The 26145-nt window shown below is 35.5% G+C and overlaps 1 protein-coding gene across 2 annotated transcripts in view; it reads left to right on the forward strand.

The window, feature by feature from the left end:
* ANKRD30A (ankyrin repeat domain 30A) overlaps positions 1-26145 on the forward strand; it is a 212921-nt gene that overhangs the window by 40793 nt on the left and 145983 nt on the right. Inside the window, exons 19-31 of one of the 2 annotated variants that reach the window (XM_024346307.3) lie at positions 1234-1324; positions 4845-4873; positions 4967-5039; positions 9069-9097; positions 9196-9268; positions 11515-11576; positions 13026-13116; positions 16620-16648; positions 16742-16814; positions 20844-20872; positions 20971-21043; positions 23290-23351; positions 24801-24891. In XM_024346307.3, the coding sequence (XP_024202075.3) occupies positions 1234-1324; positions 4845-4873; positions 4967-5039; positions 9069-9097; positions 9196-9268; positions 11515-11576; positions 13026-13116; positions 16620-16648; positions 16742-16814; positions 20844-20872; positions 20971-21043; positions 23290-23351; positions 24801-24891 (805 nt within the window). Of the gene's footprint in view, positions 1-1233; positions 1325-4844; positions 4874-4966; positions 5040-9068; positions 9098-9195; positions 9269-11514; positions 11577-13025; positions 13117-16619; positions 16649-16741; positions 16815-20843; positions 20873-20970; positions 21044-23289; positions 23352-24800; positions 24892-26145 lie in introns of those variants that run through there. The other variant, XM_054660997.2, reaches the window with a different exon arrangement.

Here is a 26145-nt window from a genome sequence, read left to right on the forward strand (position 1 = left end):
AGTGGTATAGTGTAAAAACTAAGGCTTAGAATTCACTAGAAATTCACATGGGATCTGGAGTACGTTTGTCTAAAAGCAAAAGAATTACACTGAGTCCAGCTATGGGCAAATATATGATTCTGTCTTATATCTAGAGGTACAAAAGTTCTAATTGTATTCATAGAGAGACACTTTAAACTGCAATATTGTAAAAGTTGGGACCTGAAAAGTTAATGCCTGGGACTTGAACGTATTGACATATCTTTATTGTTCAGTATAGATCTGAAGGAACATTTCAGCAGAAAGAAAAGCATGAGGAATAGGAAACCTTGTGGGAGTATAATAACAAAAGTATTGGTTGAGTAGTCTTTTGAAAAATATAAATTATATTTTCACAAATAGAACTCCTTGAGTCCCCTTATGGCAGTCAAGCTGCAGCAGCATGAGCGTCAAATAATAGTGATGTATTTTAAGGTCACAACGGCGGAAAGACATAGAAAGTATCTGACCTGTTAGAAACAAGCAGCTGCTGCCTGATGGTAACAGCAAAGGGTGGAAGTCAATAGGTAGATTTTATCTGATATTTTATTAGACAAAAAGACTTTAATACTTGTTTGCTTTCATTTAGATGTGACATCATTTTTTTCTTACTGCATTTACATTCTATTCAAGCACTTTTTCTCTCACCATAAATTTTGTCAAAAACATGTTGCTTATTTTAAGTCCCTGTTTACCGAAAGAAAGCAGCTTTTTCATATTCTGTGCATACATTCTATGACAGACTCTAAAAGTTCTCTTCATGACATGCATGATTTTTAACACTCAACAGTTCTATGATCGTGAATATTTTAAATGTTTAATGCTGTATGTGTCCTGGCAAGTAGCAAATGTGTTGTATTTTGTTTGAAATGTCTTATTTATTTTTGATGAGGACTAGAACATAAGTTAGATATTTTTAAGAGAGATACTTTTTGCAATATGCATGAGTGAATTTTTTTGTGAAGGTGATTTGTTTTTCCTGCTCAGTCACTGAGTTAATGGCCACATGAACGTAAAGATGAGCTTGATGTAGAGAGGGTTATGTGAGGTTTTCTATCAAAATGTGTTGGTTTTCTACATGTATCTGCTCTTAAGTCGAATTGTTTGCAAAGTAGGAAATTGTGTTTTTAAAAAAGAATTTAATTAGGAAATTTTGATACTCTTCATTACTAGGATTTATCCATTGACATTATTTATTGCTATTACTTTTAACAGAGTCTCTATGAGACTGTTTCACAGAAGGATGTGTGTTTACCCAAGGCTACACATCAAAAAGAAATAGATAAAATAAACGGGAAATTAGAAGGTAAGAACCGTTTTTTATTTAAAAATCATTTGACCGAATATTTCTCTAAACTGGTGAGGAAGGATATCCTCTAGTAGCTGAAGAAAATTACCTCCTAAATGCAAACCATGGAAAAAAAGAGAAGTGCAATGGTCATAAGTTATGTGTCTCATCAGGTGATGGCAACAGACTATATTGAGAGTGCTGAAGAGGAGCTGAATTACTAGTTTGAATTCAAGATATTCCAAGACGTGAGGAAAATGAGAAAATAAGAAAGAAGAAAGTAGTAACAGAGTAAATGAAGACTGAGAAAGACAGAGCATACAGAAAGTACATGAAGGAACAAGAAGCAGGTTTATGTAATGGAGGATGATAAAATGAAATGATTGTTTAGGAAAAGATCGGGTATGGTTAGAAATTTGGGAAGAATATAAAGTGACCTCCTAGTACCAAAATTTACCAGAGAATTACAGCAAAAATATTCTGACTCTTAATGTCTTTCTCACTGGTGGGAAGCCATTAGGGATGGAAGCACCTGACCATGGAGAGCTGTGTTCTATTTGCAATAGGTGAGAATAAGCATATCTGCACGGCCACACATGTATATAATTTGTCATATACACTCCGTATAGACCAGAGGTTTTCAAACTTTAGAAAGTCAGCTGAAAACCTTGTTAACAATCCACACTGAGATTCAGCCGACTTGGGATTCTGCATTTTTAATAAGTTCTCAGGCGATGCTGATGCTGGTGGTCGTTGGACCTTGCTCTGGGTAGCAAGAGGAGAGGCCTTTTGTGGGAAAAATGTGGAAGAAGAACAGTTGGATAGAAGGTCAGGACAGAAAAGGTCAGGAGAAAGCATTATGGTGCTCTTAATTTTGAGGATGTTTTTAGTCAGGGGAGAAGAAGAAAGGGGCAACGCAATAGAAATTATAGGTGGAAGACACTACCACTCAACAAAGCAAAAGGAAAGAGTGGGAAAAAATAATTTTAACAGGTGTCGAATGGGAAGAATCAAGAGCACAAGTCTAGTGATTATTTTTGCTAAAGCAGAGAGATTGTGAGGCAGGAAGCAGGGGACAAGAGAGAAGCCAGCTAGATGATTTTGGATTTTCTATGAAGGAAAATGGAGTGAGCTCACTTCGGAAGCATTTAGAAAAGTTTTACTGCAGAATGTTAGAGTGTGGGTGCTCTGGAGACTACTGGAATCATGAGGATTACTAGAATTGGACTAAACTTCAGTGACTCATTAATTTTCTTTATTAATATGAGGCATCAAATATATATATATATATAGATGTGTGTATGTATGTATGTTTTTGACGTTCACAATTTGAATAAGATATACTTGAATGTAAGAACCTTGGCTTTATTTTTAAGGAGGCAAATTGTGTTGGTAAAATTGCCATTTTATAAAACCTCATTAGCAAATAACATGATACACGAAACCAGACTAATTTTAAAAACCATAAAACTCTGAATTAATGACTTGAATACCTAAATTGTTGTTATTCGTAGGTATTTTACTGATTTTAAAATAGAAAATGTTATTAATATTTAAAAGTCTGTTGCAACTAAATTTAAATGAAATACATCAATATTGAAAGCTGATTAAATTTGCCATTCCTGATGAAATTCGTACATCTTCCTCCATGAGTGGATTAAGAGATATTGAGATGACTAAGCTAGAAATTACAAAAATGTTGGCATACTATTCATACTGGGTATTTCATACCCAGTATATGGGTATGAAAATCAAGGAATATTTATATTTAAAATTATGCTCTAAGTATATATCCAAGCAGATCAATTCATAACACTTTTTCTGATGTGATGTCAATTCTACATTCAGCTGAACTCTTATCCGAACTGTGTGGCTTCTCAATGACAGGACATATTAAAGAACATGATGAATGTTTGTAATGCAATGATATAAATTATTATAATGTGTTGCCTTAAAGACACATGGTGTAGCATTCTACGTTCAGCTTTTGCATTTATTTTCTCAGTGTCATGATTTGCTCCTGTGATTCCAGATCAGTTTTCTCCTTAGCAGTCAGCATATACATATTGGTATTAACACTTTTTGCAAAAATCATATATAAATGGTTGTACAGTGTTGTTGTCATTCTACAGCAACTTTTTAATTTTTGTTCAGCGATTAGCTTGTTTTTCATTTATTTTAAGATTTCAGGCCAGGTGTGGTGGCTCACGCCTGTAATCCCAGCACTTTGGGAGGCCAAGGTGGGTGGATCACGAGGTCAGGAGATCCAGACCATCCTGGCTAACATGGTGAAACCCCACCTCTACTAGAAATACAAAAAATCAGCCGGGCGTGGTGGTGGGTGCCTGTAGTCCCAGCTACTCCGGAGGCTGAGACAAGAGAATGGCGTGAACCCGGGAGGCGGAGCTTGTGGTGAGGCGATATTACATTATTGTAACGTTGAAATATGCAGGTGAATGATATCTAAAAAGCCTCTGGAAGTTTACTTCTAGTTTTTGATACTTTCACATTACATGTTTTTTCTTTTTAAGAGACAGAGTCTGGCTCTGTCATCCAGGCTGGAGTGCAATGGCATGATCTTGGCTCACTGCAACCTCCACCTCCTGGGTTCAAGTGATTCTGGTACCTCAGGCACCCAAGTAGCTGAGATTACAGGCATGTGCCACCATACCTGGTTGATTTTTGTAATTTTAGTGGGGACAGTGTTTCCAAAATAGTGATTTTGGCCAGGCTGGTTTGGAACCCCTGGCCTCCAGAGATCCGCCCTCCTCGGCCTTCCAAAGTGCTGGAATTACAGGCATGAGCCACTGCACCTGGCCTGTATTGGTTTGTTGATGGGTACGCTTGGACCTTTTTGTATAAGTGGATCAGGAAATTTTAAGAGGACTAAACTAGAGAACCCTATGAATGTAAAAATACTCGTATTTCACAGAGGTACAAAAATGAATATATTTATTAATTTTTATTCTATAAGTAGATATGCTGCTGAATTTAGAACCTTCTCTGCAATGATAAGTACATTGTACCTTTGAACTCTCATCACACATTTGCAATTCCTAAACTCCAGGACAAATTGAAGAACATAATAGCTACATGTATATATTGACATAAGTGATTCTGACGTGTTTCCTTAACAATATGCCATAGCATTCTCCCATTAGCTTAGTCATTTATTCTGTTTTGGTGGGGTGTGGCATGACTTGGTCATCTTGTTAAATACAACTTCTTTCCTTATATGGCCGCTTTCTCTTACTGATATTAGCATATTTCTGCTTTAGTTATTGTCACCTTAAATATATTTTCAATGTTGAAATCCTCACGGCATGTTTGATGAAATCTAGTTTTCAAATTTTCTTAGGTATATTTCTGTCACGTTGGCATGATAACAAATGCAATAACCCCAAAGACCCCAAAAGCTAGTGTAATCCCTTTTGCAATCCAAGCATGAGGATTCATCTTCATGTTGACACTGCATGAATGTTCGGTAGGCTTTGTCAAGCTTGCATACAATCAATTATATATGTCCCTTTTCTTTTAGAGTCTCCTGATAAAGATGGTCTTCTGAAGGTAATAACTTTTATATTTTTATCTTGAGTATTAACTACATATTTTATGAAGTATACATTGTATATTAATTGTTTTGTTTCCAAACCCATTTAGGCTACCTGCGGAATGAAAGTTTCTATTCTCACTAAAGCCTTAGAATTGATGGACATGCAAACTTTCAAAGCAGGTAAATTTTGTAATTTCAATTTTACTCTGGAAAGAAGAATATTAAAATATTAGAAATGCTGCGAGACTTTTCATTCCCAATGTTGTTTTCTATTCATAATTCGACGGGAAATGTCGATACAAATAATGCCAATGTGAGTATTTCTGTTTGAGAAAATGCCATTTACAAGCCTAAGATTTAGAGATTTAGAAAAAAAATTCTGCTTTACCTCATGCGGTTCTACTTTAATGTCCTGATAGGATAAAGTTTCCAATTTGCAATTTCTGTACGCGCTTGGTTTTAAGGCAGGTGAATTTTGAGACTGTGAAATATTTGCAGTGGTTCAAAGCTGATTGGAATTATGATCTTTACTTAGAAGAAAGTTTCACTTGCTGACATGACAGTTGTGAGTGTTGCCACTCTGAGAATCTTAATAAAATCAGTTTTTTTTTTTTGATTAGATGACTGTATGTGTGTGTGACTTATAATTTTAAAAAATAAGTCAAGCAATCATTACTTGATGACTCTTGGCTAGACACGGTGTTTTAGAAGAGTGACCCCAAAGCATTTGGCCTTGGTGTCTTTTAATGCTACTGTAATGAATTGCCTAGAGGTACAAAAGAGCCTGAATTAGTTTTTGTTGTCATTCCCATGAACGTTTACAACATTTTACAATAGGCCGTGCACGGTGGCACGTGCCTGTAATCCTAGCATTTTGGGAGACAAAGGCGGGCAGATAAGTTAAGGTCAGGAGTCCCAGACCAGTCTGGTCAAATTAGTGAAACTCCATCTCTACTAAAAATAACAAAAAATAGCCGGTTGTGGTGGTGGGTGCCTGTAATCTCAGCTACTCTGGAGGCTGAGGCAGGAGAATGGCTTGAACCTAGGAGGCAGAAGTTGCATGAGCCGAGCTCGTGCCACTTTAGCCCGAGTGACAGAGTGAGACTCCATCTGAAAAAGCAAAGAAATAAAAACACAAAAGCTCGCAACATATTTGTGGTTATAGACTATGTGTAGAATTTGTTTTCATGTCTTATAGGCTACGTGTAGAATTTGTTTTCATGTCTTAAATTTTCTTCTTTTTTTTTGTTTGTATTTTTTTCTTCAGTTTTTTTGTTTTGTTTTGTTTTTGTTTTTTTGAGCTCGCCCAGGCTGGAGTGCCGTGGCGCGATCTCGGCTCATGCAAGCTCTGCCTCCCGGGTTCACGCCATTCTCCTGCCTCAGCCTCCCGAGTAGCTGGGACTCCAGGCGCCTGCCACCACGCCCAGCTAATGTTTTGTATTTTTAGTAGAGACAGGGTTTCAGTGTGTTAGCCAGGATGGTCTGATCTGGATCTCCTGACCTTGTGATCCGCCCGTCTCGGCCTCCCAAAGTACTGGAATTACAGGCGTGAGGCACCGTGCCCAGCCGATGTCTGGAATTCTCAATAAATAGTTGTACACTGTACGTATTGTCCTGGAACTTCCTTGTTTGCTTATCGAATATTTTAGATGTACTCAATACAATTAGCTCTGCTTTGATTTAAGGCCTCATAGTTTGCCATGTTAACTCTAAAACACATTTAATTAGACTGTGTTTCCTAGCCACTAAAAGTCGACATTAAATGGCAGCTGATATCACAGAGCTTTTACTGAAGTGGGAGTATTTACTGCTTCATCCAATGTTAGAAATTAAAATGAAAATATTTAAAATACACGAATTGGAAAAGTCCTACTTTCCAATATGCATTACAACGGTTACTCGTTAACCATGAAAATTATGACATTGTGACATGTCATGAGTCTGAAAAATTTTAGTTTACACTTTTTAGAAAATATCAGTAAATAGGAGAAATAGGAACATTATTATGTGAACTATTAGGCCCCCGGTGTATTTGTTGAACTTCAGAGATGCTCAGATCAGAAGTTAGAACAGGAATTTTCAAAAATGCATAAGGTTTTAAAGTGCCAAATAACAAATGGGCTCTTGTATATGAAATAATGTCTGAAGTTGCACGTCTGAGTCTTTTTTCTCTTTTTCTTTTTTAAAAAGATATAAATCAAACAAAATCAAAATTTTGTTTATTATGAAAAGAGTTGGTTACAGATTCATTTTGTGTCTCATGGCACTGTGCTCTCTTTTTCCCTAGAGAGGATCTAGACTTTTCATCTGTTTACATGGGAAGAAGTAGTTCAGTTCATGATCACATTTCTCATATAAATTGTGTAAATTCTCCACGGCTTCACATGCTAGTTCAGAAGATATTAATGCCTTGAGAATAAACCATCTGGTTGTAACTCCAGCAGTTTTATATTTAAAGTATACCTAATATAATTGTCAACCACATTACTTTAGAAAACATAAACAAAAGATAGTTACACATATTTATTTAAAAAATGGTGACCGGGTGCGGTGGCTCACGCCTGTAATCCCAGCATGTTGGGAGGCCGTGACTGGCAGATCACTAGGTGAGGAGATGGAGACCATCCTGACTAACACGGTGAAACCCTGTCTCTACTAAAAATACAAAAACTTAGCCGGACGTGGTGGCACGCATTTCTTATAATTTCTCAGGCGATGCTGCTGCTGGTGGTCCTTGGAGCTTGCTCTGAGTAGCAAAAGGAGAGGCCTTTCATGGGAAAAAAGTGGAAGAAGAGCAGTTGGATAGAAGGTCAAGACATAACAGGGTCAAGAGAATGCATTATATTGCTTTTATTTCTGGGTATGCTTTTAGCCAGAGAAGAAGAAGAAAATGATAAACAGAAATTATAGATTTAAGATACTATCACTAAACAAGGAGAAAGGAAGTGTTGGACAAATAAATTTGAAACAGTGTTGGATGGGAAGAATTCTTCAGAGTTAGAGGTTTTTTTATATTTTCTATTTTTTTTTTTTTTTTTTTTAGTAGAAGCATTCTAGGCAGGTAACAGGGGACAAACAAGAAAGAATGTAGGCAGGTAATTCTGGAGACTCTGAGAAGAACAGTTGAGTGAACTCACTTCAGATTCATGTAGATTATTTGCACTCCAGAATGTAGACTGTGGGCACTCCAGAGACTACCGGAAGCAGGAGTCCTACTAGAATTGGGGACACCACAGTGACTCATTAGGTTTCTGTGTTACAATCAGGCATGACAAATACATATATTTTGTTGATGTTAGCTATTGAAATGAGATATATTGGAAACTAAGAACACTGGGTTTATGTTTAAGGAAGTGTGTTGTTTTGGTAAAATTGCCATTCCACAAAAATTTATTATAGACTAATGATACACCGAACCAGACGAATTGTAGGAACTGAAAAAATACTGAATTTATACTTGAATAATAAGATTGCTTTTTAAGATAAATATTGTGGTGTCTTAACAATATAAAAAAAGTTCTTTATGTTTATTTAATCTATTGCAATAAATTTTTATATAAATATGTCAATATTGAAAGCTTAGTGTAGATTATTTCCATGATGAGTTTTACACATCTTCTTGCATGAGTGGATCAAGAAGCATTCAGATGGATAAAGTAGAGGATACAGAAATATAGGCATGTGATTACACCGTATGGTTATGGAAAAAAACGAATATTCATATTTAGTATTATGACCTAAGTGTATATCCAAGCTGATCAATTCATAACACTTCAGTGACGAGATGTCAGTTCTACATGCGGCTGAACTCTCATCATAACTATGTACCTTTCCGAAGATAGGCTATATTAAAGAACAGGATGAATGGAATAATATAAGTGATTCTAATGTGTTTCATTAAGTACGTGGCGTAGCATTCCATGTTCAGCTTTGACATTTATTTTCTTATATCAACCCTTTTTACATGTGAAACACAATCTCGCTTTTGAATTCTTAGCTGCATGATCTGTGAAACCTCTATTTAAATTTTCTTCAGTGTATTCTTGTCGTGTGTGTGTCCTAAACAAACCAAAAGAAAACTTTCCAAATCTAAAGTATTCATTCTCCAATTGGAGCAAGAGGAGTCAGTTAGATACTATCACGGCATTCATTTGTGGCTGGCTTGTCATATTTACTTATGATTGATGATAAATCTCTTTTGCTTTTTAGAGCCTCCCGAGAAGCCATCTGCCTTCGAGGTATTTAGTTTTATGATTTCATTTTGAATGACTTATTAACTATGTATTTTGTGAAGTATACATTCTTCATTAATCATTTTGCTTCCAACCCCATTTAGCCTGCCATTGAAATGCAAAAGTCTGTTCCAAATAAAGCCTTGGAATTGAAGAATGAACAAACATTGAGAGCAGGTAAATTTTTCAATGTAACTATGCAAAGACCAATATTTCAATATTGGACATTTTGATGGTCCTTCTATCCCCAATGCTTTATTTTTTTCAACTTTGATGAAAAGATTTGATCTAGGTAATGCCAATACTGGTATTGATGTTTGAAGAGCTGGTATTACAAGCACAGTAATTTTCAATATCTTTTTTTAAAAATGTAGCCTTAATCTCAGATGTTTCTACTTTTGTATCCTGAAACTGTAATGTTTTCTATTTTGAACTTCTGTATTTCTTAAGGATTCAAGAAGGTGAATGTTGGAACTCCAATTTCTTTTTTTAGCTCTTCGAAGCTTGATTCAAATACCACGGTTTACTTCGGGGATCCCATCTTTTACTGATATAACCCTTGTGTTTTAACATGAATTACCTTGTTTCTGGTGTTGTCACTTTGAGAATCCTAAGAAAATCAGTAACTCGGACTAGTGAACTCTGTGTGTTTGTGTGTGTGTGTGTGTGTGTCTGCGTGTGTGCCTGTGTGTGCCTGCGTGTATGTGTGGTAACTTTACCTTGTAAAGATGAGGAAAGGAATTATTCATTTCTTTGTGAATATTTGATAAACACACTTTTTCATGAAACTGTGATTCTGAAGCATTTGGATTTAGAGTCCTTTTACACTAGTACCATTTATTGCCTAGAAGTAACCAATATTCTAAACTATTTTTAGAAACTCTTCTTATGCATGTTTAAACATTTTACAACATGTGTGCGTGGTCATATTTAATATGTACAATTTTTTTCAACTTCTAATGTGTACACGGTTGTAGAGTGTAATGTTCGGCAACATTCTTTTTTGATCAACATTATAATTTTTAGAGACATCCATAAAGGACACAATTAATTGTGTTTTTAAATATTAGGTTATTTATAAAATTCCACTGTATGACAGTACCATAGTTAATTGCACAATTTTTATGCCGATAAGTAATAAATAAAACTGAAAACATGCAGATTTGGGAGTCTTTAAAAAGTTAGTTTTATCTGCTGATTTCTTAGTCATTAGAAACTAAAAGTAAAATATTTAAAGTATTTCCTTGTGCAATCATACACTCCACTAAGGATTTGAACTGTGCCCCACAGCTTCTTAGAGCTATGGTGTGGCAACACGTTAGATCTCTGAAACGATCCAGGGTACGCTTCTAAAAATGAGTGAAAATGGTGACTTACCAAAGTGTGATTTGAGTTTCTTGGACCCTCTGCATGAATTGTGAACATGAGCTACGCTGAGATCACAAGTTAAATTTACTTTTGAAAACCAGGTATACAGTTGATGGATGTCAAATGATAAACGTATGCATAGTGATGAAACGGTCTTTTAAGTTTTAGTTGTGCACGTTTGCTTTTTTTCCTGAACCTGATTCAAATAGTTGTAATTTGTACTTTGTGCTGATAAAGAAAACTGGACGTTATTTTTGGTATAAATTCTTTTTCTGTCTTATGTCCCTGAGAACTCGTCAAGTCTTGAGTGGGCCTTGATTTTATCCTATTACATGTGGGAACATTAGGTTACTTAAGGCAATTATATTTTCCTATACATTTCTGATGTTTCTCCAAGGTGTCACAAGCTGACTCTGAAGATATTGTTGCATTAGGGAAGAAGTGTGTCATTGTAAATGAAGCAGTTCTTAATTTATACGCAATAAAAGTTTTTTAAGCTTATCTTCCTAAAGCATAGACGCACGCAAAACACACTGTCATAGCATACTGAAATGTAAAAGGGTTGGACATATAGTTGACTGACATCAAAAAGTTAATATTTCTAAAGCATCTTATTCATTGAGAAATCATCTTTTTTGAAGAACTGTGTAAGAGAGATTGCTGAGTCAATCAACGTAAGTAATACTACCAAATAAAAAGTAACAAAGAAATGAGAGATGTTAGGTAATTACAGTTTTCTGAATGAACAGGAAACCTAGGGCATACTTTGTTTCACAGGAGAATAGGATATGACTGCTTTGTGAAGAGATAATTCATACAAGTTAGTTAAATTTCTATTTTTCTGCATTCTAATGAAATAATGTTAATTTTCAGACTCTTTAGGTTTGAATTCTATTGGAATGACTATAGAAGTAGTCATTGTAATCAACAAAAAGAATATACGGGCCACAGAGGAAAAACCACAGATTCGTGAATGAAAGTAGATTTGTATATGTTTTTAAAATTTTTAGTAGATAAATGATCTCATGAATGTATCTGTGATTAACCTTTTATAGGTGAGATACTCCCATCAGAATCCAAACAAAAGGACGATGAAGAAAATTCTTGGGATTCTGAGGTACCATGTGTTGTTGATTTTTTTAAATATTAGTATTGCATGATATGAAAACATAAATCAGATGCTTAGACTTTATTTTCTCACCTCTGCATGTGTCACCCCCAAATTATTTTTGATATTTTTCAGTATATGCTTAATGGAGAATCTATGTGCTAAGTAGATTACTGCTTCACAGTGAAATTCTGGGAATTTGTACGATTAATTTAAGAAGCCAAAGTGGTATAGTGTAAAAACTAAGGCTTAGAATTCACTAGAAATTCACATGGGATCTGGAGTACGTTTGTCTAAAAGCAAAAGAATTACACTGAGTCCAGCTATGGGCAAATATATGATTCTGTCTTATGTCTAGAGGTACAAAAGTTCTAATTGTATTCATAGAGAGACACTTTAAACTGCAATATTGTAAAAGTTGGGACCTGAAAAGTTAATGCCTGGGACTTGAACGTATTGACATATCTTTATTGTTCAGTATAGATCTGAAGGAACATTTCAGCAGAAAGAAAAGCATGAGGAATAGGAAACCTTGTGGGAGTATAATAACAAGAGTATTGGTTGAGTAGTCTTTTGAAAAACGTAAATTATATTTTCACAAATAGAACTCCTTGAGTCCCCCTTATGGCAGTCAAGCTGCAGCAGCATGAGCGTCAAATAATAGTGATGTATTTTAAGGTCACAACGGCGGAAAGACATAGAAAGTATCTGACCTCTTAAAAACAAGCAGCTGCTGCCTGATGGTAACAGCAAAGGGTGGAAGTCAATAGGTAGATTTTATCTGACATTTTATTAGACAAAAAGACTTTAACACTTGTTTGCTTTCATTTAGATGTGACATAATTTTTTTCTTACTGCATTTACATTCTATTCAAACACTTTTTCTCTCACCAAAAATTTTGTCAAAAACATGTTGCTTATTTTAAGTCCCTGTTTACCGAAAGAAAGCAGCTTTTTCAAATTCTGTACATACATTCTATGACAGACTCTAAAAGTTCTGTTCGTGACATGCATGATTTTTAACACTCAACAGTTCTATGATCGTGAATATTTTAAATGTTTAATGCGGTATGTGTCCTGGCAAGTAGCAAATGTGTTGTATTTTGTTTGAAATGTCTTATTTATTTTTGATGAGGACTAGAACATAAGTTAGATATTTTTAAGAGAGATACTTTTTGCAATATGCACGAGTGAATTTTTTTGTGAAGGTGATTTGTTTTTCCTGCTCAGTCACCGAGTTAATGGCCACATGAACGTAAAGATGAGCTTGATATAGAGAGGGTTATGTGAGGTTTTCTATCAAAATGTGTTGGGTTTCTACATGTATCTGCTCTTAAGTCGAATTGTTTGCAAAGGAGGAAATTGTGTTTTTAAAAAAGAATTTAATTAGGAAATTTTGATACTCTTCATTACTAGGATCTATCCATTGAAATTACTTATTGCTATTACTTTTAACAGAGTCTCTGTGAGACTGTTTCACAGAAGGATGTGTGTTTACCCAAGGCTACACGTCAAAAAGAAATAGATAAAATAAACGGAAAATTAGAAGGTAAGAACCGTTTTATATTTAAAAATCATTTGACCGAATATTTCTCCAAACTGATGAGGAAGCATATCCTCTAGTAGCTGAAGAAAATTACCTCCTAAATGCAAACCATCGAAAAAAAGAGAAGTGCAATGGTCATAAGCTATGTGTCTCATCAGGCGTTGGCAACAGACTATATTGAGAGTGCTGAAGAGGAGCTGAATTATTAGTTTAAATTCAAGATATTGCAAGACCTGAGGAAAATGAGAAAATAAGAAAGAAGAAAGTAGTAATAGAGCAAATGAAGACTGAGAAAGACAGAGCGTACGGATAGTACATGAGGGAACAAGAAGCAGGTTTATGTAATGGAGGATGATAAAATGAAATGATTGTTTAGGAAAAGATCGGGTATGGTTAGAAATTTGGGAAGAATATAAAGTGACCTTCTAGTACCAAAATTTACCAGAGAATTACAGCAAAAATATTCTGACTCTTAATGTCTTTCTCACTGGTGGGAAGCCATTAGGGATGGAAGCACCTGACCATGGAGAGCTGTGTTCTATTTGCAATAGGTGAGAATAAGCATATCTGCACGGCCACACATGTATATAATTTGTCATATACACTCCGTATAGACCAGAGGTTTTCAAACTTTAGAAAGTCAGCTGAAAACTTTGTTAACAATTCACACTGAGATTCAGCCGACTTGGGATTCTGCATTTTTAAAAAGTTCTCAGGCGATGCTGATGCTGGTGGTCCTTGGACGTTGCTCTGGGTAGTAAGAGGAGAGGCCTTTTGTGGGAAAAATGTGGAAGAAGAGCAACTGGATAGAAGGTCAGGACAGAAAAGGTCAGGAGAAAGCATTATGGTGCTCTTAATTTTGAGGACGTTTTTAGTCAGGGGAGAAGAAGAAAGGGGCAACGCAATAGAAATTATAGGTGGAAGATACTACCACTCAACAAAGTAAAAGGAAAGAGTGGGAAAAAATAATTTTAACAGGTGTCGAATGGGAAGAATCAAGAGCACAAGTCTAGTGATTATTTTTGCTAAACAGAGAGATTGTGAGGCAGGAAGCAGGGGACAAGAGAGAAGCCAACCAGATGATTTTGGATTTTCTACGAAGGAAAATGGAGTGAGCTCACTTCGGAAGCATTTAGAAAAGATTTACTGCAGACTGTTAGAGTGTGGGTGCTCTGGAGACTACTGGAATCATGAGGATTACTAGAATTGGACTAAACCTCAGTGACTCACTAATAATCTTTATTAATATGAGGCATCAATATATAGATATATATATATAGATGTATGTATGTATGTATGTTTTTGACGTTCACAATTTGAATAAGATATACTTGAATGTAAGAACCTTGGCTTTATTTTTAAGGAAGCAAATTGTGTTGGTAAAATTGCCATTTTATAAAACCTCATTAGTAAATAACATGCCACACGAAACCAGACTAATTTTAAAAACCATAAAACTCTGAATTTATGACTTGAATACCTAAATTGTTGTTATTCGTAGGTATTTTACTGATTTTAACATAGAAAATGTTATTAATGTTTAAAAGTCTGTTGCAAGTAAATTTAAATGAAATACATCAATATTGAAAGCTTATTAAATTTGCCATTCCTGATGAGATTTGTACATCTTCCTCCATGAGTGGATTAAGAGATATTGAGATGACTAAGCTAGAAATTACAAAAATGTTGGCATACTATTCCAGTATATGGGTATGAAAATCAAGGAATATTTATATTTAAAATTATGCTCTAAGTATATATCCAAGCAGATCAATTCATAACACTTTTTCTGATGTGATGTCAATTCAACATTCAGCTGAACTCTTATCCGAACTGTGTGGCTTCTCAATGACAGGACATATTAAAGAACATGATGAATGTTTGTAATGCAATGATATAAATTATTATAATGTGTTGCCTTAAAGACACATGGTGTAGCATTCTACGTTCAGCTTTTGCATTTATTTTCTCAGTGTCATGATTTGCTCCTGTGATTCCAGATCAGTTTTCTCCTTAGCAGTCAGCATATACATATTGGTATTAACACTTTTTGCAAAAATCATATATAAATGGTTGTACAGTGTTGTTGTCATTCTACAGCAACTTTTTAATTTTTGTTCAGCGATTAGCTTGTTTTTCATTTATTTTAAGATTTCAGGCCAGGTGTGGTGGCTCACGCCTGTAATCCCAGCACTTTGGGAGGCCAAGGTGGGTGGATCACGAGGTCAGGAGATCCAGACCATCCTGGCTAACATGGTGAAACCCCACCTCTACTAGAAATACAAAAAATCAGCCGGGCGTGGTGGTGGGCGCCTGTAGTCCCAGCTACTCCGGAGGCTGAGACAAGAGAATGGCGTGAACCCGGGAGGCGGAGCTTGTGGTGAGGCGATATTACATTATTGTAACGTTGAAATATGCAGGTGAATGGTATCTAAAAAGCCTCTGGAAGTTTACTTCTAGTTTTTGATACTTTCACATTACATGTTTTTTCTTTTTAAGAGACAGAGTCTGGCTCTGTCATCCAGGCTGGAGTGCAATGGCATGATCTTGGCTCACTGCAACCTCCACCTCCTGGGTTCAAGTGATTCTGGTACCTCAGGCACCCAAGTAGCTGAGATTACAGGCATGTGCCACCATACCTGGTTGATTTTTGTAATTTTAGTGGGGACAGTGTTTCCAAAATAGTGATTTTGGCCAGGCTGGTTTGGAACCCCTGGCCTCCAGAGATCCGCCCTCCTCGGCCTTCCAAAGTGCTGGAATTACAGGCATGAGCCACTGCACCTGGCCTGTATTGGTTTGTTGATGGGTACGCTTGGACCTTTTTGTATAAGTGGATCAGGAAATTTTAAGAGGACTAAACTAGAGAACCCTATGAATGTAAAAATACTCGTATTTCACAGAGGTACAAAAATGAATATATTTATTAATTTTTATTCTATAAGTAGATATGCTGCTGAATTTAGAACCTTCTCTGCAATGATAAGTACATTGTACCTTTGAACTCTCATCACACATTTGCAATTCCTAAACTCCAGGACAAATTGAAGAACATAATAGCTACATGTATATATTGACATAAGTGATTCTGACGTGTTTCCTTAACAATATGCCATAGCATTCTCCCATTAGCTTAGTCATTTATTCTGTTTTGGTGGGGTGTGGCATGACTTGGTCATCTTGTTAAATACAACTTCTTTCCTTATATGGCCGCTTTCTCTTACTGATATTAGCATATTTCTGCTTTAGTTATTGTCACCTTAAATATATTTTCAATGTTGAAATCCTCACGGCATGTTTGATGAAATCTAGTTTTCAAATTTTCTTAGGTATATTTCTGTCACGTTGGCATGATAACAAATGCAATAACCCCAAAGACCCCAAAAGCTAGTGTAATCCCTTTTGCAATCCAAGCATGAGGATTCATCTTCATGTTGACACTGCATGAATGTTCGGTAGGCTTTGTCAAGCTTGCATACAATCAATTATATATGTCCCTTTTCTTTTAGAGTCTCCTGATAAAGATGGTCTTCTGAAGGTAATAACTTTTATATTTTTATCTTGAGTATTAACTACATATTTTATGAAGTATACATTGTATATTAATTGTTTTGTTTCCAAACCCATTTAGGCTACCTGCGGAATGAAAGTTTCTATTCTCACTAAAGCCTTAGAATTGATGGACATGCAAACTTTCAAAGCAGGTAAATTTTGTAATTTCAATTTTACTCTGGAAAGAAGAATATTAAAATATTAGAAATGCTGCGAGACTTTTCATTCCCAATGTTGTTTTCTATTCATAATTCGACGGGAAATGTCGATACAAATAATGCCAATGTGAGTATTTCTGTTTGAGAAAATGCCATTTACAAGCCTAAGATTTAGAGATTTAGAAAAAAAATTCTGCTTTACCTCATGCGGTTCTACTTTAATGTCCTGATAGGATAAAGTTTCCAATTTGCAATTTCTGTACGCGCTTGGTTTTAAGGCAGGTGAATTTTGAGACTGTGAAATATTTGCAGTGGTTCAAAGCTGATTGGAATTATGATCTTTACTTAGAAGAAAGTTTCACTTGCTGACATGACAGTTGTGAGTGTTGCCACTCTGAGAATCTTAATAAAATCAGTTTTTTTTTTTTGATTAGATGACTGTATGTGTGTGTGACTTATAATTTTAAAAAATAAGTCAAGCAATCATTACTTGATGACTCTTGGCTAGACACGGTGTTTTAGAAGAGTGACCCCAAAGCATTTGGCCTTGGTGTCTTTTAATGCTACTGTAATGAATTGCCTAGAGGTACAAAAGAGCCTGAATTAGTTTTTGTTGTCATTCCCATGAACGTTTACAACATTTTACAATAGGCCGTGCACGGTGGCACGTGCCTGTAATCCTAGCATTTTGGGAGACAAAGGCGGGCAGATAAGTTAAGGTCAGGAGTCCCAGACCAGTCTGGTCAAATTAGTGAAACTCCATCTCTACTAAAAATAACAAAAAATAGCCGGTTGTGGTGGTGGGTGCCTGTAATCTCAGCTACTCTGGAGGCTGAGGCAGGAGAATGGCTTGAACCTAGGAGGCAGAAGTTGCATGAGCCGAGCTCGTGCCACTTTAGCCCGAGTGACAGAGTGAGACTCCATCTGAAAAAGCAAAGAAATAAAAACACAAAAGCTCGCAACATATTTGTGGTTATAGACTATGTGTAGAATTTGTTTTCATGTCTTATAGGCTACGTGTAGAATTTGTTTTCATGTCTTAAATTTTCTTCTTTTTTTTTGTTTGTATTTTTTTCTTCAGTTTTTTTGTTTTGTTTTGTTTTTGTTTTTTTGAGCTCGCCCAGGCTGGAGTGCCGTGGCGCGATCTCGGCTCATGCAAGCTCTGCCTCCCGGGTTCACGCCATTCTCCTGCCTCAGCCTCCCGAGTAGCTGGGACTCCAGGCGCCTGCCACCACGCCCAGCTAATGTTTTGTATTTTTAGTAGAGACAGGGTTTCAGTGTGTTAGCCAGGATGGTCTGATCTGGATCTCCTGACCTTGTGATCCGCCCGTCTCGGCCTCCCAAAGTACTGGAATTACAGGCGTGAGGCACCGTGCCCAGCCGATGTCTGGAATTCTCAATAAATAGTTGTACACTGTACGTATTGTCCTGGAACTTCCTTGTTTGCTTATCGAATATTTTAGATGTACTCAATACAATTAGCTCTGCTTTGATTTAAGGCCTCATAGTTTGCCATGTTAACTCTAAAACACATTTAATTAGACTGTGTTTCCTAGCCACTAAAAGTCGACATTAAATGGCAGCTGATATCACAGAGCTTTTACTGAAGTGGGAGTATTTACTGCTTCATCCAATGTTAGAAATTAAAATGAAAATATTTAAAATACACGAATTGGAAAAGTCCTACTTTCCAATATGCATTACAACGGTTACTCGTTAACCATGAAAATTATGACATTGTGACATGTCATGAGTCTGAAAAATTTTAGTTTACACTTTTTAGAAAATATCAGTAAATAGGAGAAATAGGAACATTATTATGTGAACTATTAGGCCCCCGGTGTATTTGTTGAACTTCAGAGATGCTCAGATCAGAAGTTAGAACAGGAATTTTCAAAAATGCATAAGGTTTTAAAGTGCCAAATAACAAATGGGCTCTTGTATATGAAATAATGTCTGAAGTTGCACGTCTGAGTCTTTTTTCTCTTTTTCTTTTTTAAAAAGATATAAATCAAACAAAATCAAAATTTTGTTTATTATGAAAAGAGTTGGTTACAGATTCATTTTGTGTCTCATGGCACTGTGCTCTCTTTTTCCCTAGAGAGGATCTAGACTTTTCATCTGTTTACATGGGAAGAAGTAGTTCAGTTCATGATCACATTTCTCATATAAATTGTGTAAATTCTCCACGGCTTCACATGCTAGTTCAGAAGATATTAATGCCTTGAGAATAAACCATCTGGTTGTAACTCCAGCAGTTTTATATTTAAAGTATACCTAATATAATTGTCAACCACATTACTTTAGAAAACATAAACAAAAGATAGTTACACATATTTATTTAAAAAATGGTGACCGGGTGCGGTGGCTCACGCCTGTAATCCCAGCATGTTGGGAGGCCGTGACTGGCAGATCACTAGGTGAGGAGATGGAGACCATCCTGACTAACACGGTGAAACCCTGTCTCTACTAAAAATACAAAAACTTAGCCGGACGTGGTGGCACGCATTTCTTATAATTTCTCAGGCGATGCTGCTGCTGGTGGTCCTTGGAGCTTGCTCTGAGTAGCAAAAGGAGAGGCCTTTCATGGGAAAAAAGTGGAAGAAGAGCAGTTGGATAGAAGGTCAAGACATAACAGGGTCAAGAGAATGCATTATATTGCTTTTATTTCTGGGTATGCTTTTAGCCAGAGAAGAAGAAGAAAATGATAAACAGAAATTATAGATTTAAGATACTATCACTAAACAAGGAGAAAGGAAGTGTTGGACAAATAAATTTGAAACAGTGTTGGATGGGAAGAATTCTTCAGAGTTAGAGGTTTTTTTATATTTTCTATTTTTTTTTTTTTTTTTTTTAGTAGAAGCATTCTAGGCAGGTAACAGGGGACAAACAAGAAAGAATGTAGGCAGGTAATTCTGGAGACTCTGAGAAGAACAGTTGAGTGAACTCACTTCAGATTCATGTAGATTATTTGCACTCCAGAATGTAGACTGTGGGCACTCCAGAGACTACCGGAAGCAGGAGTCCTACTAGAATTGGGGACACCACAGTGACTCATTAGGTTTCTGTGTTACAATCAGGCATGACAAATACATATATTTTGTTGATGTTAGCTATTGAAATGAGATATATTGGAAACTAAGAACACTGGGTTTATGTTTAAGGAAGTGTGTTGTTTTGGTAAAATTGCCATTCCACAAAAATTTATTATAGACTAATGATACACCGAACCAGACGAATTGTAGGAACTGAAAAAATACTGAATTTATACTTGAATAATAAGATTGCTTTTTAAGATAAATATTGTGGTGTCTTAACAATATAAAAAAAGTTCTTTATGTTTATTTAATCTATTGCAATAAATTTTTATATAAATATGTCAATATTGAAAGCTTAGTGTAGATTATTTCCATGATGAGTTTTACACATCTTCTTGCATGAGTGGATCAAGAAGCATTCAGATGGATAAAGTAGAGGATACAGAAATATAGGCATGTGATTACACCGTATGGTTATGGAAAAAAACGAATATTCATATTTAGTATTATGACCTAAGTGTATATCCAAGCTGATCAATTCATAACACTTCAGTGACGAGATGTCAGTTCTACATGCGGCTGAACTCTCATCATAACTATGTACCTTTCCGAAGATAGGCTATATTAAAGAACAGGATGAATGGAATAATATAAGTGATTCTAATGTGTTTCATTAAGTACGTGGCGTAGCATTCCATGTTCAGCTTTGACATTTATTTTCTTATATCAACCCTTTTTACATGTGAAACACAATCTCGCTTTTGAATTCTTAGCTGCATGATCTGTGAAACCTCTATTTAAATTTTCTTCAGTGTATTCTTGTCGTGTGTGTGTCCTAAACAAACCAAAAGAAAACTTTCCAAATCTAAAGTATTCATTCTCCAATTGGAGCAAGAGGAGTCAGTTAGATACTATCACGGCATTCATTTGTGGCTGGCTTGTCATATTTACTTATGATTGATGATAAATCTCTTTTGCTTTTTAGAGCCTCCCGAGAAGCCATCTGCCTTCGAGGTATTTAGTTTTATGATTTCATTTTGAATGACTTATTAACTATGTATTTTGTGAAGTATACATTCTTCATTAATCATTTTGCTTCCAACCCCATTTAGCCTGCCATTGAAATGCAAAAGTCTGTTCCAAATAAAGCCTTGGAATTGAAGAATGAACAAACATTGAGAGCAGGTAAATTTTTCAATGTAACTATGCAAAGACCAATATTTCAATATTGGACATTTTGATGGTCCTTCTATCCCCAATGCTTTATTTTTTTCAACTTTGATGAAAAGATTTGATCTAGGTAATGCCAATACTGGTATTGATGTTTGAAGAGCTGGTATTACAAGCACAGTAATTTTCAATATCTTTTTTTAAAAATGTAGCCTTAATCTCAGATGTTTCTACTTTTGTATCCTGAAACTGTAATGTTTTCTATTTTGAACTTCTGTATTTCTTAAGGATTCAAGAAGGTGAATGTTGGAACTCCAATTTCTTTTTTTAGCTCTTCGAAGCTTGATTCAAATACCACGGTTTACTTCGGGGATCCCATCTTTTACTGATATAACCCTTGTGTTTTAACATGAATTACCTTGTTTCTGGTGTTGTCACTTTGAGAATCCTAAGAAAATCAGTAACTCGGACTAGTGAACTCTGTGTGTTTGTGTGTGTGTGTGTGTGTGTCTGCGTGTGTGCCTGTGTGTGCCTGCGTGTATGTGTGGTAACTTTACCTTGTAAAGATGAGGAAAGGAATTATTCATTTCTTTGTGAATATTTGATAAACACACTTTTTCATGAAACTGTGATTCTGAAGCATTTGGATTTAGAGTCCTTTTACACTAGTACCATTTATTGCCTAGAAGTAACCAATATTCTAAACTATTTTTAGAAACTCTTCTTATGCATGTTTAAACATTTTACAACATGTGTGCGTGGTCATATTTAATATGTACAATTTTTTTCAACTTCTAATGTGTACACGGTTGTAGAGTGTAATGTTCGGCAACATTCTTTTTTGATCAACATTATAATTTTTAGAGACATCCATAAAGGACACAATTAATTGTGTTTTTAAATATTAGGTTATTTATAAAATTCCACTGTATGACAGTACCATAGTTAATTGCACAATTTTTATGCCGATAAGTAATAAATAAAACTGAAAACATGCAGATTTGGGAGTCTTTAAAAAGTTAGTTTTATCTGCTGATTTCTTAGTCATTAGAAACTAAAAGTAAAATATTTAAAGTATTTCCTTGTGCAATCATACACTCCACTAAGGATTTGAACTGTGCCCCACAGCTTCTTAGAGCTATGGTGTGGCAACACGTTAGATCTCTGAAACGATCCAGGGTACGCTTCTAAAAATGAGTGAAAATGGTGACTTACCAAAGTGTGATTTGAGTTTCTTGGACCCTCTGCATGAATTGTGAACATGAGCTACGCTGAGATCACAAGTTAAATTTACTTTTGAAAACCAGGTATACAGTTGATGGATGTCAAATGATAAACGTATGCATAGTGATGAAACGGTCTTTTAAGTTTTAGTTGTGCACGTTTGCTTTTTTTCCTGAACCTGATTCAAATAGTTGTAATTTGTACTTTGTGCTGATAAAGAAAACTGGACGTTATTTTTGGTATAAATTCTTTTTCTGTCTTATGTCCCTGAGAACTCGTCAAGTCTTGAGTGGGCCTTGATTTTATCCTATTACATGTGGGAACATTAGGTTACTTAAGGCAATTATATTTTCCTATACATTTCTGATGTTTCTCCAAGGTGTCACAAGCTGACTCTGAAGATATTGTTGCATTAGGGAAGAAGTGTGTCATTGTAAATGAAGCAGTTCTTAATTTATACGCAATAAAAGTTTTTTAAGCTTATCTTCCTAAAGCATAGACGCACGCAAAACACACTGTCATAGCATACTGAAATGTAAAAGGGTTGGACATATAGTTGACTGACATCAAAAAGTTAATATTTCTAAAGCATCTTATTCATTGAGAAATCATCTTTTTTGAAGAACTGTGTAAGAGAGATTGCTGAGTCAATCAACGTAAGTAATACTACCAAATAAAAAGTAACAAAGAAATGAGAGATGTTAGGTAATTACAGTTTTCTGAATGAACAGGAAACCTAGGGCATACTTTGTTTCACAGGAGAATAGGATATGACTGCTTTGTGAAGAGATAATTCATACAAGTTAGTTAAATTTCTATTTTTCTGCATTCTAATGAAATAATGTTAATTTTCAGACTCTTTAGGTTTGAATTCTATTGGAATGACTATAGAAGTAGTCATTGTAATCAACAAAAAGAATATACGGGCCACAGAGGAAAAACCACAGATTCGTGAATGAAAGTAGATTTGTATATGTTTTTAAAATTTTTAGTAGATAAATGATCTCATGAATGTATCTGTGATTAACCTTTTATAGGTGAGATACTCCCATCAGAATCCAAACAAAAGGACGATGAAGAAAATTCTTGGGATTCTGAGGTACCATGTGTTGTTGATTTTTTTAAATATTAGTATTGCATGATATGAAAACATAAATCAGATGCTTAGACTTTATTTTCTCACCTCTGCATGTGTCACCCCCAAATTATTTTTGATATTTTTCAGTATATGCTTAATGGAGAATCTATGTGCTAAGTAGATTACTGCTTCACAGTGAAATTCTGGGAATTTGTACGATTAATTTAAGAAGCCAAAGTGGTATAGTGTAAAAACTAAGGCTTAGAATTCACTAGAAATTCACATGGGATCTGGAGTACGTTTGTCTAAAAGCAAAAGAATTACACTGAGTCCAGCTATGGGCAAATATATGATTCTGTCTTATGTCTAGAGGTACAAAAGTTCTAATTGTATTCATAGAGAGACACTTTAAACTGCAATATTGTAAAAGTTGGGACCTGAAAAGTTAATGCCTGGGACTTGAACGTATTGACATATCTTTATTGTTCAGTATAGATCTGAAGGAACATTTCAGCAGAAAGAAAAGCATGAGGAATAGGAAACCTTGTGGGAGTATAATAACAAGAGTATTGGTTGAGTAGTCTTTTGAAAAACGTAAATTATATTTTCACAAATAGAACTCCTTGAGTCCCCCTTATGGCAGTCAAGCTGCAGCAGCATGAGCGTCAAATAATAGTGATGTATTTTAAGGTCACAACGGCGGAAAGACATAGAAAGTATCTGACCTCTTAAAAACAAGCAGCTGCTGCCTGATGGTAACAGCAAAGGGTGGAAGTCAATAGGTAGATTTTATCTGACATTTTATTAGACAAAAAGACTTTAACACTTGTTTGCTTTCATTTAGATGTGACATAATTTTTTTCTTACTGCATTTACATTCTATTCAAACACTTTTTCTCTCACCAAAAATTTTGTCAAAAACATGTTGCTTATTTTAAGTCCCTGTTTACCGAAAGAAAGCAGCTTTTTCAAATTCTGTACATACATTCTATGACAGACTCTAAAAGTTCTGTTCGTGACATGCATGATTTTTAACACTCAACAGTTCTATGATCGTGAATATTTTAAATGTTTAATGCGGTATGTGTCCTGGCAAGTAGCAAATGTGTTGTATTTTGTTTGAAATGTCTTATTTATTTTTGATGAGGACTAGAACATAAGTTAGATATTTTTAAGAGAGATACTTTTTGCAATATGCACGAGTGAATTTTTTTGTGAAGGTGATTTGTTTTTCCTGCTCAGTCACCGAGTTAATGGCCACATGAACGTAAAGATGAGCTTGATATAGAGAGGGTTATGTGAGGTTTTCTATCAAAATGTGTTGGGTTTCTACATGTATCTGCTCTTAAGTCGAATTGTTTGCAAAGGAGGAAATTGTGTTTTTAAAAAAGAATTTAATTAGGAAATTTTGATACTCTTCATTACTAGGATCTATCCATTGAAATTACTTATTGCTATTACTTTTAACAGAGTCTCTGTGAGACTGTTTCACAGAAGGATGTGTGTTTACCCAAGGCTACACGTCAAAAAGAAATAGATAAAATAAACGGAAAATTAGAAGGTAAGAACCGTTTTATATTTAAAAATCATTTGACCGAATATTTCTCCAAACTGATGAGGAAGCATATCCTCTAGTAGCTGAAGAAAATTACCTCCTAAATGCAAACCATCGAAAAAAAGAGAAGTGCAATGGTCATAAGCTATGTGTCTCATCAGGCGTTGGCAACAGACTATATTGAGAGTGCTGAAGAGGAGCTGAATTATTAGTTTAAATTCAAGATATTGCAAGACCTGAGGAAAATGAGAAAATAAGAAAGAAGAAAGTAGTAATAGAGCAAATGAAGACTGAGAAAGACAGAGCGTACGGATAGTACATGAGGGAACAAGAAGCAGGTTTATGTAATGGAGGATGATAAAATGAAATGATTGTTTAGGAAAAGATCGGGTATGGTTAGAAATTTGGGAAGAATATAAAGTGACCTTCTAGTACCAAAATTTACCAGAGAATTACAGCAAAAATATTCTGACTCTTAATGTCTTTCTCACTGGTGGGAAGCCATTAGGGATGGAAGCACCTGACCATGGAGAGCTGTGTTCTATTTGCAATAGGTGAGAATAAGCATATCTGCACGGCCACACATGTATATAATTTGTCATATACACTCCGTATAGACCAGAGGTTTTCAAACTTTAGAAAGTCAGCTGAAAACTTTGTTAACAATTCACACTGAGATTCAGCCGACTTGGGATTCTGCATTTTTAAAAAGTTCTCAGGCGATGCTGATGCTGGTGGTCCTTGGACGTTGCTCTGGGTAGTAAGAGGAGAGGCCTTTTGTGGGAAAAATGTGGAAGAAGAGCAACTGGATAGAAGGTCAGGACAGAAAAGGTCAGGAGAAAGCATTATGGTGCTCTTAATTTTGAGGACGTTTTTAGTCAGGGGAGAAGAAGAAAGGGGCAACGCAATAGAAATTATAGGTGGAAGATACTACCACTCAACAAAGTAAAAGGAAAGAGTGGGAAAAAATAATTTTAACAGGTGTCGAATGGGAAGAATCAAGAGCACAAGTCTAGTGATTATTTTTGCTAAACAGAGAGATTGTGAGGCAGGAAGCAGGGGACAAGAGAGAAGCCAACCAGATGATTTTGGATTTTCTACGAAGGAAAATGGAGTGAGCTCACTTCGGAAGCATTTAGAAAAGATTTACTGCAGACTGTTAGAGTGTGGGTGCTCTGGAGACTACTGGAATCATGAGGATTACTAGAATTGGACTAAACCTCAGTGACTCACTAATAATCTTTATTAATATGAGGCATC

Source organism: Pan troglodytes, chromosome 8 (assembly GCF_028858775.2).
Source record: "Pan troglodytes isolate AG18354 chromosome 8, NHGRI_mPanTro3-v2.0_pri, whole genome shotgun sequence".
NCBI classification, from domain to species: Eukaryota; Metazoa; Chordata; class Mammalia; order Primates; family Hominidae; genus Pan; species Pan troglodytes.